At 45.5% G+C, this 17,691-nt stretch overlaps 1 protein-coding gene across 1 annotated transcript in view; it reads right to left on the reverse strand.

The window, feature by feature from the left end:
- Positions 1 to 17,691, reverse strand: part of LOC100058262 (scavenger receptor cysteine-rich domain-containing protein DMBT1) — an 85,956-nt gene that overhangs the window by 46,055 nt on the left and 22,210 nt on the right. Inside the window, exons 10-20 of the mRNA XM_070276080.1 lie at positions 15,287 to 15,316; positions 14,047 to 14,085; positions 12,606 to 12,753; positions 10,427 to 10,617; positions 8,951 to 8,980; positions 8,237 to 8,278; positions 5,739 to 5,768; positions 4,703 to 5,020; positions 4,064 to 4,096; positions 2,777 to 2,809; positions 1,139 to 1,292 (exon numbers count right to left, since the gene is read on the reverse strand). Of these exons, the coding sequence (XP_070132181.1) occupies positions 1,139 to 1,292; positions 2,777 to 2,809; positions 4,064 to 4,096; positions 4,703 to 5,020; positions 5,739 to 5,768; positions 8,237 to 8,278; positions 8,951 to 8,980; positions 10,427 to 10,617; positions 12,606 to 12,753; positions 14,047 to 14,085; positions 15,287 to 15,316 (1,048 nt within the window). The remainder of the gene's footprint in view (positions 1 to 1,138; positions 1,293 to 2,776; positions 2,810 to 4,063; positions 4,097 to 4,702; positions 5,021 to 5,738; positions 5,769 to 8,236; positions 8,279 to 8,950; positions 8,981 to 10,426; positions 10,618 to 12,605; positions 12,754 to 14,046; positions 14,086 to 15,286; positions 15,317 to 17,691) is intronic.

Consider the following 17,691-nt stretch of genomic DNA (forward strand, 5'->3'; position numbering starts at 1 on the left):
GGGAGAAAAAACTTGATTTTAAAATAGAAATAATGTCACATATAGTAGAGTATTTGCCCTTTGGCAGTTATTCACAAGGGATGTGTATGAGGAGAATTTGAAGGAATAGACAACTGACAACACAATAGACTTTGGAGGTGTGGGTTCAAGTTTCTCACTTTTGTGGGCTATCTGTGTCCTTATGGTTTTTGTCAACAAAGATAACATATTTCTAAAATATTCTTTGACATAGGGCATGTCTGCCTCCACGGACAATGCATTTGATGCATGCTAAAGGTAGATTTTCATAGCATTTCACAGTATTGCTGTGTTTGTATCATGCTGTGTGTCATATCCAAAAAGAAGAAGGGCTTTGCGTAGACTCTGCTTACAGAATTAAGTATGGGTGAAGACCTGGGTCTTTAAAAGACGTAAACATAAGATAGACCTAGGTGAGCTAGCCTTTGGCAAGTTAGTCGACTTCTTTGAGTCTTAATTTCCTCATTTCTAACGGGGATGACAAGGACATCTATCTTAGGGCTGTAGTGACACTGGAATATGACAAAGCATACAAAGGGCAGTACTGAGCCTGGGCACACTGCAGCACTAAAAAATGTCAGCTGTTATTTTATGCCATGGAGATAAAAAAAGGCAGTGACTTTGGAAAATCTATTCTCATCATGTCAAATATGAGGCAATGGCTCTATGGTCTCATTTGACTTTGAGGCAACATTTAGAAGATGCAGGGCCCAAGGCTGGAGTAATTGGCTAGTGTGTATGCGTGGAAAGCCTTTTGGTATTTGTTTAAAATTTAAATAAAGGAAAAAGAAAGTCTAAGAGGGTAAATATTGGTACCTAGTGTACAATAAGGGCAAAGTTGGTAAGGAGGATTTTTGTGATATTTTTAGAAAAAAATCAAAAGAAAAATGACCAAATAAGGTTAAGTCAAATATGTCAATAAGCCAGTTATTGAATTTTTCAAGCTAGAAGTAACTCATTGGATAGCACTACAAAATTAACCTGAGCTTCAACTTGGAAAGAATTTTGTGTTCTTTGGTTTTACCCCTAAATGTTTCCCATTAAAAGAAGTATCATTGTGATTTCACAAACCAATATTCTTATTTAGACAGAAACTTCTCTTAAAAACTTGTTTTCTTACTTCAAACTTGGGATCATGAGTTCTATGCGGAATTTTTTATCCACATGGATCTCCCAAACACACTGGATGTCTGTTGGGTAATTTTCTGGATACAGCGGACTGGAAAATGAGCCAGAGAGACTAGAAATAACCCCTCCACAAGAGTTACTTCCTCCTAAACAACAGGAAAAAGGATGTCAGGATGTGTCCGCATGGTGTCACTGTGTGATCTCGGTGATGACCAGCTCACTCCTAGTGGCCTGGTGGAGTCAGGCAGCAGTCCCCATGGGTGGGTACACAGGGCTGTCTGAATAGATCTTTAGCTTAAATGTCTCCTGGGAAGGAGAGTCCATTCAATCTAATTCTGATGGGTCAAAAAGTACTAATGTGCGAGAGTTCCCTGCCTTTCCCTCTCTCCCTACCATCTGATAAAGAAAATATTGTATTTGTCCTGTCTACTTACCATTTCCTCCCTCTTTCTAAAGTGGAAGGATTCTTGCCTGCTGGGCGACAGGCAGAGTAGATCTACATGAGAGATCAGGCAGGAGAGCTGGAGAGACAGAAGCTGTACGTGCCGGCGGAAGAGGCGAGTCTGAAGAGGTTTGGGAACAAGAGGTTCTAGAACAACTCTGGGGTCTGACGAATTGGAGCAAAGGGAAAGGGGACGCTGGGAACTGTTCTGGAGGTCATGACTGGGACTTCCCTTTAAGTACTTTTTCATCGCTTTTTCTGGGTAGATTGTGTTTCCTTTAACTCAGTATCTACTGAGATTGGAATTTACAGATTTTTGTATCTGTAAGAGTAAAACACATGAAGTCTAATTCTTCCATATGAGTTGTCATATTAATATAAATAGATATACATTTACACACAGACATATATATTTAAAGCAGCATGCTACACAAAAAAGCAGAAAACTTAGAGGATTATTTTAGAGGAAATTTGAAAACACAATATGCTTTGTTGATCTTGTCACTAAATTATGAAGTTGCTTAATTTTCTTCTTTCTGTTCTCCCCTGACCAACTTGTAATCCTCCGAGAATCCCACAGATTCCTGGTCATTCCTGCGACGGATGGTGGGAAGTGGTGAAGTGCCCAGTCATCCCATTGCTCTATTGTTGATTGCGTTTTAAGGTTACAATAACTGGACCGGGTCACACTGACACCGAAACCCCAGGGAGTCGGAATTCCTGAAAACTCTACATGTGGCAGGGGATGATGGACTGGTGCCCATCCTGGTGTCCACTATTGGACTGTACCCAGAGAAGGCAGGCTGAGTATGGCCAGATGGACTGCCACACTCTCTTCAAGTCTCTTGTCACTCTCCTGTCTACTCAGCCCTGGGCAGATCCACATGCTCCCTTCCCAGCCTGCTCCTTTGGTTAAAAAAGTGATTATTTACAGGCATTAGAAATACAAGTGCCATGCCCATTGGCAATGCTGTGGTGAGGACTGAGGGGCTCCTCTGACTGAGCCCCTGACTGCCCTGGCCTTCTCACAGAAGGAGTTGTGACAGGACTGGCATGGGCAGCAGAGAAGCAGCTTCACACCCACGCTGTGCCAGTCCCTTTGTGCCACATCCTGGGCACACCGCCCAACATGTACTATGATGGTTCTCTTGCATGGAGTTACCATTTTGATTTAAAACAAGTGACTACCTGTTATATGATCCTGAAAAGCTGTAGAAAGACCTAGAAGGGAAAAAAACGGGAGATAACGATGACATACAGGGGAAAAATACTTAGTCTTGCCTACAAGTTAGTGAAATGAACAGAGTTTTCTTAGAAATGTCGATGTACTTAGTGTGAACTGAGAAAAGTCTGAAGGTGCTCAGTGAATATTCTCGACAGTCCTGTGGCAGATTAAAGAAGGCCACAAATTCTTGGATGTGCCTCCTGTCACGAGGTGGGGTCTAGGTCCCTTCCCTTGACCCTGCGTGAGCTCTGTGACCGCTTTGATCAACAGAATATGGTGGAAGTGACACTGTGCCTTAAGAGATGCAGCTTCCACTTCCTGTCACTGGTTTGCTAGTGGCACCCTGAGCCACCTTGTAAGAAGTCTGACTCTCCTGCTGGAGAGACCATGTGAAGAGGCCCTGAGAGCCCCTGCAAAGAATGAGGGCCCTGGCTGAGCCCATCCTTCCAAGTGTCCCCACCAAGGCTCTAGGCATATGAGTGCAGTTGTTCTGCACTCTCCAGACCAGCCACTAGGTGAACACCACTGACTGACCCTGGTCAGTCCTATGTGGAGCAGAAGAATCTCTGAGCAGAGCCCTCCCTAAATTCCTGACTCACAAAACCGTGACATATAACTAAATGGTTGTTGTTTTAAACCACTACATTTTAAAGTAGCAATAGGTAACCAGAATGGCTCCTTTCACTCAATGTGGTCTTCCTCATTTCCCAATCATCCATGTAATTTTCAGCTTAGCTGAGTTACATAAAATGAGAAAACAATAGATGAGCATTCATTTGAATATCCACTGGACCCCAACCATGGCCCTTTAACTTTAGACAGCTCTGCCCCCTCACTCATCCCCCAACACGTAAAGCTAGCCTTCCCCTAGAAAAGTCCAGAAGATATCAAGTTCTTCTCCAGGCAAGTGTCCGAGAGAGACTTCTGCCAATGACTTGTGACCTCTGGGTGTTGTCTGAGGCTGTGTGAGGACAGCCATGTGCATTCAAAAGCAAAGTAGCCAAGAGCATCAACAGCTTGGATTCAAACCCACTGGCCAGCCCTGGGTACATTACTAGCTTTCTAAGTCTCAGTTTACCTCTCTGGAAAAGCACTTGCCTCAAGGGGTTATTGTAGAGATTAAATGAGTTATCTACACCAAGGGCTCAGAACAGTGCCTGATTCTTGGCATTTATAAGTATTTGATGCTAGTATTCCTATCATTATTATTGTTAGAAAGTTGCCTGGACTATTAAAAAACATGGACATACCTGGAGGTGTGGGAGGAGGCAGGCCTTCTGCATCTGAACCATAAAGAAAGGCAATAGGACACTATCTTTAGTGAATCCAAAGTTTAGAGGAGGTAGGGTAACAGAGTGTGCATGGGGGATGAAGGGGAGAAGACCATGGCCTTTCTGGACACGGAACCCAGAGCACCAGAACTGCCTCCTGGGCAACTCCAGCCCTCCTCTGGCTGAGTCCTTGGCCTCAGGGGGCAGGGCAACTGCCCCCCAACAGGGTCAACTGCCCCACAACAGCCAGGGCTGGATTACCCGTGGCCACTCTTATGCTGAATCTCCTGGACCACTTGTTGAAAGGCAGATCCCAGAGCCCTTCCCCAAATCTAGTTAGTCATAATCTCTGAGGGCGGGGCCCTGGACTCTGTACTGCAATGCCCCAGGGGGTATTGGTGCACACTAACATTCAAGACCTCTCGTGTACAACCTGGAGTTGCCCATGGCAGGGCATGTGCCTGAGCACAGGGCCTGGTGCAGAGTAGATGCTCAAGGATTGTTTGGTGAAAGAATGAAGAGATGAATGGATGGATAAAAATTCCATCTGGGATGCATAGTTTCAAAATGTCTTCAACCACAACATGAGAAATTATTGCCTGAGAGGGGAGAAGATACCTGAGCAGATGACGCCAGCATCCTCGTGGTGGCCACAGTTGTGTTCTGACCAGCCTGAGTGGGCACACTGGCCCAGGTAGCGCTCCACCCCAGAGCACTGGAGGTTGTCCAGGAAGATGTCTCCAGAGCCCGGGCCAAAGTAGGCCTTCCCAAGGGCGGACACGGCCTGTCCACACCCCAGCTGTCGGCACACGACCTCGGCTTCATTCAGGTCCCACAGGTCATCGCACACGGTGCCCCAGGCCCCCTGGTGGAGGACCTCCACACGTCCTGAGCACTGACTTGAGCTGCCCACCAGCCGCAGCTCTGGCCAGTTTCCTGCACATAGAGATGGGGTATGTGAGTCCCCACGAGACCCACCTGGGGTCCACCAGCATCAGATCTCAGAGGCCAGCAGGACTATGGGGATGGGGGGGCCATGCCCTGTCTTGAGCCTTGGGGCCTGTCCCTCACATTTCCCATGTGTTCCTGAGCTGCAGATTGTGGGGTCTTCAGCCAGTTCAATTTCACTTCAACAGCATTTACTTGTTGCTTTCCCTGTTAGGCATTTATGACGCAACTGTCAATCAAGAGATCCAGATCCTGCCCTCAAGGAGCCTAAAGTCTATTAGTCCAATGTAGAGTCCAATGTACAGTGCACTATTCCACATGATAAATGTCATGAAGGGGAAGAACAGGACGTTCTGAAGACTAACAGAGAACAGGGGCCTGGGAAGGCTTCTCTTAAAACAGTGAGAAGGAGCTGGTGAGGGGAGGAGCTGGGGAAAGGCCTTTGAGTCAGAAGACAAAGAATGTACAAAAAGATCCTGAAATGCCACTTCACTCCTGCATGTATCGCTAACACACACACAGGCATCATTACACACAGGAAAATCAAAAGTAACAATTCCAAATGAGACTTTTGAATGGCATCTCAATAGTACGAAAATCTTTGCAGATTAGACAGAGAGTGAACTTAGAGCTGGAAGAATAAATAGCTCAAAGAAAAATCAAGAACAGCTGATATTTAAGTTCCATCAAAAAAAGTGTCACCTACCCGGACTGTTAATAAGTGACTCGTCAGCATCTGTTTATATAGAGAATAAACATGTCAGTCTTTTCCCAAAATCCTGACTTAAATAACCGAAGACAAAGATTTTAACTGCATCTTTATAAGTGTTCATTAATCTGGTATGGGAAAAGTCAGTCCCTTCAAACAACATGGTACTGGGAGATCTAGATTCATCTATGGAATGAATTCACCCAGAATTTGGGATGTGACTTAAACTATGATTTTGCAGCAGATGAGTTTCACTTCGGGGGCACCTTAGATTTACATGATCATCCTCCAGAATATCGAAATTTGGGAATAAGGTGCAGCCCATGAGGCTGTAACTAGGCTAGACATGCTGTGTGTAACAAGACACTACAAAGCAAACAGATGGACAAATGAATGCACAATGAACAAGACGATACTTTTAAACATGTGCCTCAAATTAAGAATCACAGGTAGCAGGTGCTGGGGTACAACGGAGCTGCCTCTCCCACGGGCACCTCTACGTAACAAGCGCCACTTCGAGCTGGAGTTGCTGATTCAAGTCACACCGGGCATTACAGCTGAGAGTTTATCAAAAGGCATCTCATTACCGCAAAGGTTATTAATAGACATTCCAGAGGTGACTAACTTACTCCCAGCTTATCGTTTACATTTGAGTAAATCCAAAGTATTCTAAAAAATTGTCACAAGGCAATTAAAACTAGCCATTTTAATTCACTGGTTTCCTTGGTGTTGTGATTGAGTGAGGAAGATGGTCGTAAAAATTACGAAATAGGCAGCCCCTTTGTCAGGTGCTGTGCGAGTGCTTTACAAAAGACAGCTTGAATCCTTCCGGCAATCCTGCGAGAAAGCAATTAGCTCCTAATTTTACAGATGAAACGGAGGCTCCGACAGTTTACGTGCTGCCCAAATGCAGCCTGAGTGTCAGCAGTGGCCCTGAGATCTCGGGGCTGCCCAGCTCCGAGTCTCTCTAGCTTTACGACATCCGCTGCCTCTTTGAATGAGAGACCTTTGGATAAACTCCTTAAAAATTCCCATAGGGAAACGTGTCCTTTACGTATGTCTGCATTCAGTAAAGCACACATACCTTTGGTAATTCTTTCTACCAAATTAGAAAATTAGAAAGTTTTATTCTGGGAGGCCAGCAGTTAAAATCTTATATATTTAATCAAGTTAGAAGAGAGAAAGTAAAACTCAAAGGCTACATGTTTGAGGGTCCTGTCTGCGTGGCTGATTCTGAGTTCTAGCAGGGGGTCTTGAAGCACTTTGAGACTGACAGTGATTGTCTGAAAGAGAAGAGGGTACCTGAGCAGATAACACCGGCATCCTCGTGGTGGCCGCAGTTGTGTTCTGACCAGCCTGAGTGGGCACACTGGCCCAGGTAGCGCTCCACCCCAGAGCACTGGAGGTTGTCCAGGAAGATGTCTCCAGAGCCCGGGCCAAAGTAGGCCTTCCCAAGGGCGGACATGGCCTGACCGCACCCCAGCTGTCGGCACACGACCTCAGCTTCATTCAGGTCCCACAGGTCATCGCACACGGTGCCCCAGGCCCCCTGGTGGAGGACCTCCACACGTCCTGAGCACTGACTTGAGCTGCCCACCAGCCGCAGCTCCGGCCAGTCCCCTGCAGACAGACACTTGGTGACTGTTGCCCTCTGGGGATGCTGCACATTTCCCGAGCTGGTTGAGCTCCCCAACCCACACTACTACTGGGCGTTGAGATCTTGGTAAAAGAGTCAGTCAGCTCGTCAACCTCCTAGTCAAAAGTTGAGAAGTCATTAAGATTGTCAAAATAACATTTAGCCTAAAATGTCCGTTAACTGAGTATCTATTGCACAAGAGGTATATCCTAATCTGTTTTGGTTCAATGCCAAAAAACACTACAAATAATTTGCACGGTGATTTGTGATTTTGTGCAGTGCATTCGTGTGCATTTGTGTTCACTTCACCTTTACAACAACCCAGGAATCGGTATTCCTATTTTATCTACGAGGAAACTGAAAGTTGGAGAAGCAAGTGATCCACCCTAAACCCCATATCTGGTAAATAGCAGATCTAAACTCGGGTCTCCTGACTCCAAAGCTCACTGTTTTTCTTTTTTTCTCTGCTCTTCTCTCTCACTGCCTCTGTAATGGCTCTGACACTTGACTCACTTTGAAAAAGGCTACTAGTGATGCAGACGTGACACTAACTATGGTCAGGACTGGCCATATAAAGGAAAGATAGGACCCGGCTACAAGGCACCTGTATGCTGCTCAGGGTTTGATGACTCTGAAAGACTCCAGAAAAATGCGCTTTGCTCACCCCAGGATGCTAGGCACCAATAGCTTTGAGTGGCCCTGAGAAGTCTGGATAGAGTCCACTGGACTCTTTCCAGATAGATGATCCACTCGCAGTTGGTCTAGTTTCTGCCCGTGAAGCAGGTACAAATATAGATACACGTGCAGGTACAAAGAGGAAAGGACACCTGGGGACGAATGGGCGTAGTCCGGGGCTTACCTGGTCTTGCTGTTACCAGCTTGGGTGGTGATGTCGGGATTGCTGTGGATACAAGACACCCTTAAATAAAAAGGGGGCACTCGGGCGAGTCAAGATAGCACCATTCTGAGATCAGTCTCGGCTAAAAAGCCAAAATTCTGGCGGATTCATTCTCCTGTCATCTTGATGCTAAGTGATCTTCCACATCAAACTCTTTTTGCATGTGAGTCTTGCTGTTTCTCAGCTGTGTGGGATCCAACAGAAATAACATTCCCTCTTTTGCCCAGTCATTGGAATATAATATAACGACACCTAAATTGTGCCATTCTGTGCTGACGTGTGTTCACAGTCAGTGTCCTTCAGGAGAAGACAGCTGTTTCTTCTGCAGGTTTCTGCTTTTAGTGTAACTGTTGTTAACTTTCCTTGAATGTAGAGTCTGACTAAGGGTGTTTCATTGTCTTGATAAAAACAAAGAATTAGGAAATCAAATTGACAACTATCAATAGACAGTGACCTAATCCTTGATATGTGTAACTTGGTTCCAGTGTGAATGGGCATCATACTTGTGCAAACAGTGTAAGGGCAGAATCTCTTAGCTATTGTGGGTTTATACAGGAAATTTGGAAGCACATATGAGAGAGATCAGGCTATGAGGTAACAGCACCAGGAGTGGGGACAGAGGAAGAAACATGAAGGAGGAATGAAGACGAAATAGCAACAGTAAACATGACTCACTGATTAGATTCGGGGTCCGTGAAACTGCCTCTGCAAACACAAGGAAACCATCATCGACAACAGTTTAACCACAATTATAGTGACTTTCCCCGGTCCACTCTGTGACCTAGAGCACCTCCTCTGTGTTTTACAGCATGTTTCCCAAGCTTGCTCAATGAGTCACCCCTGTGCTTGCTAAAAGTCCAGGAGACTCTTCTGAACAGCATTTTGGACAGGTGGATGCTGGAAGACCTGTCCATGAGCTCAGCCTCTTTTCTCTTAGTGGTAAATAGTGTAGGATCCATCACTGGCTGACCTCGGGACAATTACTGAACCTCTCAAGCCTCAGTTTCCTCGTCCTCCTACAGTTTTCTGTAAAAGGGGAAGAACCACGGGTTTGCATGAGGATTAAAGAGATAACAAATGGGGGCTGGCCCCATGGCCAAGTGGTTAAGTTCATGCGATCCGCTGCGGTGGCCTAGGGTTTCAGCGGTGCGCATCCTGGGCGTGGACACGGCACCACTCATCAAGCCATGCTGAAGCCGTGTCCCATGTGCCACAACTAGAAGGACCCACAACTAAAAATACACAATTATGTACCAGGGGGCTTTGGGGAGAAAAAAAAATAAAATCTTTAAAAAAAAAAAAAGAGAGATAGCAAATGAAAAGTGGTTAAAATGTTGCCTGGCATAAAATAGGCATTCGGTAAATGTTAGCTGTTATCTTGATCACTGCTGTTGTCATTACCCAACCTCGAGTACACGCGTTTCATGAGCAGTACTTGGCTTAGCTTCTGCCTGCCTTCTCACCACACGCCTCGCCCATCCCCTCTCTGTGCCCACGCTGCTCTCTCACCAGCTGTACCCTCTCCCTGTTTCTCTACCCACAGCCCATCTAGATTTAAAGACAAATCTAAGGCTGTCTTCTTCTATGTCTTCCTTAATACGTGCAGCCTACATTGCTTTCTCTTTCCTATCTTCTGCTGAGATGCATCTCTGTGTTAATTTAGTATATTCTAGTATATTCTATTTGTTTGCCTTAATTTATTGTATTCTATTTGTCCTCTAATTGCTTCATATGTGTTCGTCATGAACTCCCTCTAGGTTGTCGCGAGCCCCTCTTAGGCTGGGACCACACCTTCTTCTTCTGTAGGTCCTAAAACACTCACCTGGTACTAGACTCGGAATACCTTCAGAAATGGCCTGACTGTGATGATGTGTTTACGTGAAACTAAGCAGCCCATGATGAAGCTGCCAATTATGGAGCATTTATGATGAGCCATCACCGTGGTAAGTGCTTTGCTTGCATCGTTTCAGGGAACTCTCACAACAAACCTAGGAAGTGAGGTTCTCTTATTATCCCCATTGTACAGGGAAGGGACTGAGGCATGGAGAGGTCAAATCTCTTATTCAAGGTCCTGGAGTAAGTGACAGGACTATAACTGTCCCCAGGCAGACAGTCCAGCTCCAGAGTTCCTGCTTGTACCACCATTCTTACCTTTGGTTGCGGAATAATAATAAGCAACGAAGTTTTTTCCTATAGTGTTGAAGCTTCGGAAGTACACGAGGGTCATTGAGCTGGAGGAGGACGCGTAGGTGAGGTAGGAACCAGAGCAGGTCTTCCCCAGGGACTTTGCCGAGGATGGAGGGCCGTCCAGGATTTCAAAATATTCGTTGGAGCAGTTGAGGCTGGGGAAGGAAACACCGATGGATGCCTCTTAGTGTCCTCATCAGAGGATCTTAGAGATATGCTGTGAGCAGACCCTTTATTTTGTTACTATAAAGAGGCTGGGGACAGATTAGAAGCCTGTCAGCCATTCAAACATAGTATGGATTCCTTTCATCCTGCTTTTTCTCTCCATTGCCGTAAGGGGATGGGATTTTAACTGGAAGAGGGAAGAGGAGGCTGAAACCCTAGGTGTACCCCTGCTGAGGCCTCCAGCAGCTTCAGACTGCATGGTACTTCAAAGCCTAAGGCCAAGGGCAGGGCCAGGTAAATCAAGGCAATTGATCGAGGGTCCAGAAGAGGGAAGAGGCTGCTCGGCCTGCCAGAAGGACATGGCTCCAGGTTCCAAACAACCTGTTGACCAGCTTTGGGCAGCCGGATTGCCCAGAGGGAAGCGCACTACCAAATCTGCTCAGCTTGGCTTGCGGAAGTCGTCTGATGTTATTGGCTGTTGTTCTTCACTGTAAAGTTTCGTCCAGATGCCACGAGTGCTAAAATCAGAAAACCACTTCCTTGCCTCAGCCCAATGGGCCATCCATTCTGAGTCATAATTTGATTAAGCAAAATTCAGAAGTGATAAATAACTTTAGTTGTTTCCAAGGATTAATTTCTATAAGACATTCATCTATGAGTGACATCAATCTGGATTACTTATAATATTAAAACCTAAAACTTCCTGATTCATTAGGTCTGGGGGTTCCCTGGAATCTGCATCTTTACCCAGCAGGATGAAATACATACATTCTCTCCCTCTTTCTCTCTCTTTCACATCCACACACACATCTATCCAAACCATATGAGGTGAATTTCATTTCAATTAAAAATTTGTGGAAGCACACAAAAATCAATTGTATTTCTACATAATAGCAACAAATGTGGAAACCGAGATTAAAACCACAGTATCACTTACAATCACTCCAAAAAAAGTGAAATACCTACACATAAATCTAACAAAACGTGTACAAAATTTGTACACTGAAAATTACAAACAGCTAAGGTCAGAAATGCCAAATGCTGGCTAGGATATGGAGAAACTGAATCTCTCATGTGTTGCTGGTGGGAATGTAAAATGGTAGTTATTATGGAAAAAGTTTGTCATATTCTTACAAAGCTAAATGTGTACTTACCATACAACCTAGCAATGGTACTCTTGGGCATTTACCCCAGAGCAATGAAAATTTATATTCATACAAAAACCTGTATATGAATGTTCATAGAGCCTTTTCTTATAACAGCAAGATTGGAAACAACCCAAATGTCCTTCAGCAGGGGAACAGTTAAACAAACTCTGGTATCCACAAATGGAATACTTCTCAGCAATAAAGAGAATGAGCTGCTGATACGCACAACCACCTGGATGGATCTCAAGGGCATTATGTGGAGTGAAAAAAGTCAATCTGAAAAGGGTGCATGCTGTATGATTCCATTGATAGAAGATTTTCAAAATGATGGGACTATAGAGGTGGAAAACACCTCTATAGTGGTTGCAGGGGACAGGGAGGCAGTGGTTTGCAAATATAAAGGGTAGAGGGGTAGTTCCTTTGTGGTGGTGGAACAGTTCTGTATCCAGATTGTCATGGTGGTTACATGAATCTATACTCAGGGTAAAATTACACAAAATTGCACACATGTACACAGACACAAAGGTACGTGTAAAAAATGGTGAAAACTGAATAAGGTCTGTAGTCAAGCTAACAGTATTGTACTAACGTCAACCTCCTTGTTTTGATATTGTTCTACAGTTGGATAAGATGCCACTAATGGGGGAAGCTGGGTGAAGGGTACATGGGATTCTATGTATTATTTTTCTAATTTCTTCTGTGTCTATAATTATTTCAAAATAAAAACTTAAAAAAAACCCACAAAGGACTCTTTTAGTTATGAGAATCAACCAAGGGAATACACGCTTGGAATATTAAACCTGACGGTGTACTTAAGTACCATGACCTACTCAAGATATGGAAATGCCAGCAGTATCCGGTTGGATGCGTTGGTCTTGATCTCCCACACACAGGTCATGTTGTCATGCATTTCATTCTTTGGCGGATTCCTAATCGCTCCAGACGAGTTAGTGATGATGCTGCCACACTGAGATGTTTCTAAAAGAAGAAAGATATTTTAGAATTTCAGTTTTTCATTGTTAAGTTCACTAATTTTGTAATTCACATTTTTTTGCTTTCATTTTTTTCCCAAAAAGATTTCATTGGTCGTTACTTTGTGGGTATATCTTAGGACATATCAGAAGTATAACATATTCTAAAAACATTTGCAAACTTAGGAAATGAGTGCATGAAAGTGTCTGAATTTTGAAACATCTCTCACTTCTTTTGAGAATTCTACCATTGACGTGGGCTCGCTGGGCAAAGCAGTTAGCTAATATCAGCCAGAATCTTTCCCTCTGGTTATTCTTAGTGGTGGGTTCTGTAGATTTGGTTTTTGTCAGGTCACCAGTAGGAATGAGTAAACTGCTTCATTTTCCCAAGTAAGGCGGAGCCGACATGGAGCCTCTATGTGTATGAAGATGGCAGTGTTCCGTTCACCATCAGCTGTAATTTATTAAAATTACATTAAGAAGAATCTACTACTAAGTGGCAAGAAATTTCCCTGAATTATCCACTCCCTGCAACACTGATACTGTTCTGTGTCTGCCTAACTATCCACCCATCCATCTGCTTGGCATCTGCATGAGATGCTTCTTTATCTGTTGTCTGTTTGTCTATCCATCTGCCCAATATTCAGTCCACAATTAAAGATGACACCTGTGGCAATGGCTTTCTCCATCAGATTATCTGGCTGTGTAAGAATTGAACCTACACTCGATTGTCTCTAGTCATCTGGCTGTGGCTCTTCCCTAGAAGGGCCAGCCAGCCTCTCCATGGCTCTATTTTAGCCCTTTATCTCCAGGTGGTGCTAAGAAAAGTTTAGTGGCGGCTTCTGGAAGCCCAAGATATAGGCAAGAGCAGAGGAAAAAAACTGAAAGATGAAAAAGAAGGAATGGAGAATGAGGACAGAGATTGTCAGAGAAGAAGAAAGGACATAGAAGAAAAACATGCGCATGGTGGAAGCCCTCTGAAATGATGTCCTGGGGTAGCACCCTGGCAACATTGTTTTGTTAACAGTCACATGTCTGTCCTCCACCTGTGATGTCCTTGCTGGGAGACCAAGAAGGCTGGCATCACTTGTTTACTTGGACTTCCTTCTTTGACTAAATAGAAATGGAATTGGAACTATAAATTCATTGGCCCCTATTGTTGGACTCTTCACTTGGAACACAGGTTCAGAGGGGTGACCCAGACAAAACAGTAGTATTTTGCTCAATTTCCTTGAAGAGTCACTTCAGAACTTGAGTTAGAAGATGATGATCAGGGCAGCAAAGGACACCAACATCTCACCTGCAGCCATCGTCTCTGCCATTGCAGCCAATGGGTGACCTGTCAAACACACAAAGGACACATGGATTGTCAGCAGGTACAGAGTCCACAGCCTGGCCTGGACATAGCACCTTGAGGAGCTTGTAACAAATATGCTGTCTGGGCCCATTGCAGAAATATTGAGTCAGTCTTTGGGGTTGAGGTCAGAGCGTGTAGGGGATGTTAATGTGCGGGGGAGAAGAAGCATTGATCTATATTCTTCTCAGATCTATTTTGCATTATTCTCTTGTCATATGCACAAATGAGATAATTTGAAATTTGGGGGCTTAAGAAAGCTAATGATGTGAAATTCTGGCTCCTGTAGCCAATTCCAGAGACCTAAGTGTCGGGAATTACGAGGCTTCGATTTGAGACTAGGAAGAGGCACCGATTCACCATTCCTTTGACCTGGGGCTCCTCAGAGATGGTGAGTCAGGGCCTAAGGATGCTGTGGATCCTCCTTCATGCCCCCAATATCTCCCCTACCCGTGACACTTGGCCCAGAACCTGCCATTGAAGATTCTCTCCTAGGACCAATCCATTCCCACATGCTAGAGTTGACAACTCAGGAGGGGATGTGACTGAAGCTTTTCTAGACCTTGTCCAGTCAGCCTTACTCATGACTCACTCTGAGCAAGCTGGCTTAGGGCAGGGCATTCAAGGGAACTGGAGGTTTGGTGAAGGAGACAGGGGGCTGGCATGGAGAGCTCCAGGTGTTGGCGTTGAGAGCATGTGGGAGAAGCAACAGCAAGCAAAGCTCTGTGGGGCCAGGGCTGCACCAGGAACCAGGCAGAGGGAAGGAGAGGGTGGAAACAGAACTGGGTCACCTTGACTTTGTCCAGGTCTGGGCCACCAGCCATCTGCCCCTGAGCAGGAAGTATCCTTAACCACCTCTCATATCTTAACCACTCCCTGCCCACATCTCATTGCCATCCCCTCACGACCCTCAGAACTGACAAACCAAAAGTGCTATACAAAAGTCTGAGAAATGTGGAATCTGCTTCCTATGTGTAAAATGCACAGTGGAGTGGGAAGAAAGGTAGAAAGTGAGGCTGGTCCAGGTGATTTCTAAGCTACTATCCTTCTTTCCCATTGGATGATCAGGTGATTCCGCATCTCTCAGTCACTCCACCAGCCTGGAGAATAACACATATCCAGTTTCCAGCAGAACTCCTTCTCCAAGGTTTTGATAAACTGCACGTGGAAACACTGCCTTCCTTACCTGGTGGTGTGGCCATAGAGTATTCAGCATCTGTAAGTGTGAGGGATTAAAATATCTACTGTGAGGGAATAATGTACTGGCTCATTTTCAATAGTTATTTTTACACTGTATTTTGAAAAGTACTCTCTTGGAAAGAGCCAAAGCCGGGCTCTGCCTGGGAAGGGAGCAGGTGTTTACATGAAGAGATCACGCTGGAATCTTCCCCGTGCCCACAGCTGTGGGAAAACAAGCCAACATGGAGAACTCCTCCAGGTGCCGTTCATCTCCCCTGCAGTGCACATTGTCAAGGAGGATCTTCCAGACCCTTCCCCAAAATGGGTGTCACCTGGGGCTGAAACAGCCCGGCTACACCCCAGCTGCCTGCAGGCGATGTTTGCTTCTGGCAGGTCCCAGAGGTCATCGCACGCAGTCCCCCAGACTCCCTGGTAGAAAAGTTCTATGCAGCCTGCACAGCTCCCATGGCCACCCACCAGCTGCATGGGAGCCCAGCCTCCTGGGAAAGAACCAGGTGGTGAGGGGCTGAGACCTGTCCCCTCTGTCTGCTGATGACTGGATTACCATCTGCCCAGCCCAGCTTTCCTTACTTCCCATGACTTAGCTATCACACCCTTCACGCTGTCATGAGAGATCCTACGTCATTCCCCAGACGTGTCTTCTCTAAGAAGCCTAGTGTCTTCCTCGTCCACACCCTGTTTTAAGACAGCTTGCCTGTGGTAGCTTGTTTACAAAAAGGCCGCAGTTCTCCTCTTCCTGATATCCTCACTCTTTACAATGTGACGTTGCAGCTCCTCCCATCAAGGGGTTGAGCTTATTTTCCTGCTCTTGATTCTGGGCTGATGGCCTGAGACTTGCTTTGGCCAATAGAATGTGGCAGAAGTAACGGCGCATCCATGTGGAGTTGAAGCCTCAAGAGGTGTGACAGGCTTCCATTCACTCAGTGGGAGCTCTGAGATAATCACATGAATAAGCTTGAGCTAGCCTACTGGGTGATAAAAGACACCTGACCTCATCAGCTCTGTCACCTCAGATAACAGCTATGGAACTGCAAGACATGTGAGGGAAGCCATCCTAGGCTAAGCAGTCTTCAAATGACCTGCTGGTTCGCCAAAGATGTATGAACAAGCCCAGCCAAGATCAGCTAGTACCAGCCATGCCTATCCCAGACTGGCAGAACTGCCCAGCTGACTCATAGACTCACGAGCAATTATAAATGATTGTTGTTTTAAGTCACTGTGTTTTGGGGTGGTTTCACGTGGCAATAGATAACTTATACACTTCATCTTTGTCCATACCTCCACCCAAAGCCAGGGGGGCATGGGGCTAATGTTCTATACCCCGTGACTGAGTCTGCCTGGGCAGACTGACTGGACTGGAGTGTACATCTGACTTCAGAGGAACCAGTCCATGAGCGGGATCGGGACAATTCTCTGCTGGCTATTTGGAATTGGGAAGAGAGCTGGAAGGTCGTGTGGATGCAGAGCCAGTTTCTTCCATTTGGGGCAGTCATGATAAATCACGTGTGAGTGGGTAATTGAGAAAAGAAGCTGCTCAGAATAAAGGTGCATGAGAGGAAACAGGAGGGAGAAAGGAGAGTCAGGGTGCGAGAGAATGGCTCTATGGCAGCTCAATTCCTTTCTTGTTTGTACTTCCTGAACTGAGTTCTCCCCCTGGTGTCGGGGTGCAGAAATAGCATGGCAGGGACTCTTACAACACAGATCACTTTCTTCTTACATTACAGCTTTCTGTGCACAGGATTTGTCTCCCAATCAAACTGCAAACTCTCTGAGAATTGGCACTATGTCTGAGTCATCTCTGTGCCCACCATACAACCTGGTTCAGTGCTCAGCACATGGTAGGCAAGCAAGATGAAAAGTTATTAAGCAAATGAAGAAAAGAAATATGTTGAGCGTGAATTCAGGCAATTGAAACTCACAGAGTCAATAATGGTGCCCTTGGTAATCGGCACACTCCAAAGGCCATGGCCAAAGGCCAGGAGCTACAGCACCTGCAGGGCAGTATCCCACAGGGATGCTCTCAGACCCTGGGGCAGTGACCATGGCTCTTCTAGGTCCTCCCTGAATCTTTTGGTTGTACAGCTAGATTAAGGGAATCAGGCGTCCAATGTTTTACTCCTGCCTTGTCTGGCCTCAAACTGGACTTAATTCATGAAAAAACAAAATCCAACTCAAGGCCGAATATCCTGAAATATTACTCATCCCTGAGCACAGCGAAAAGCTGTCTTAAAGAACCACCTCACTCTTCACCAATTCTGTATGGTTATTGGCCAGCCCCATGCTCTAACTTGCAAAGAGTATTAACGTCTCCCACCCTACAGCCAATAGGGAGTCTAACTACCTGATTTCTCTCCTGCCTGGCACAATCCTACTGCCCCGTCACCCTCCAGG

Source organism: Equus caballus, chromosome 1 (assembly GCF_041296265.1).
Source record: "Equus caballus isolate H_3958 breed thoroughbred chromosome 1, TB-T2T, whole genome shotgun sequence".
In the NCBI taxonomy this organism is placed as follows: Eukaryota; Metazoa; Chordata; class Mammalia; order Perissodactyla; family Equidae; genus Equus; species Equus caballus.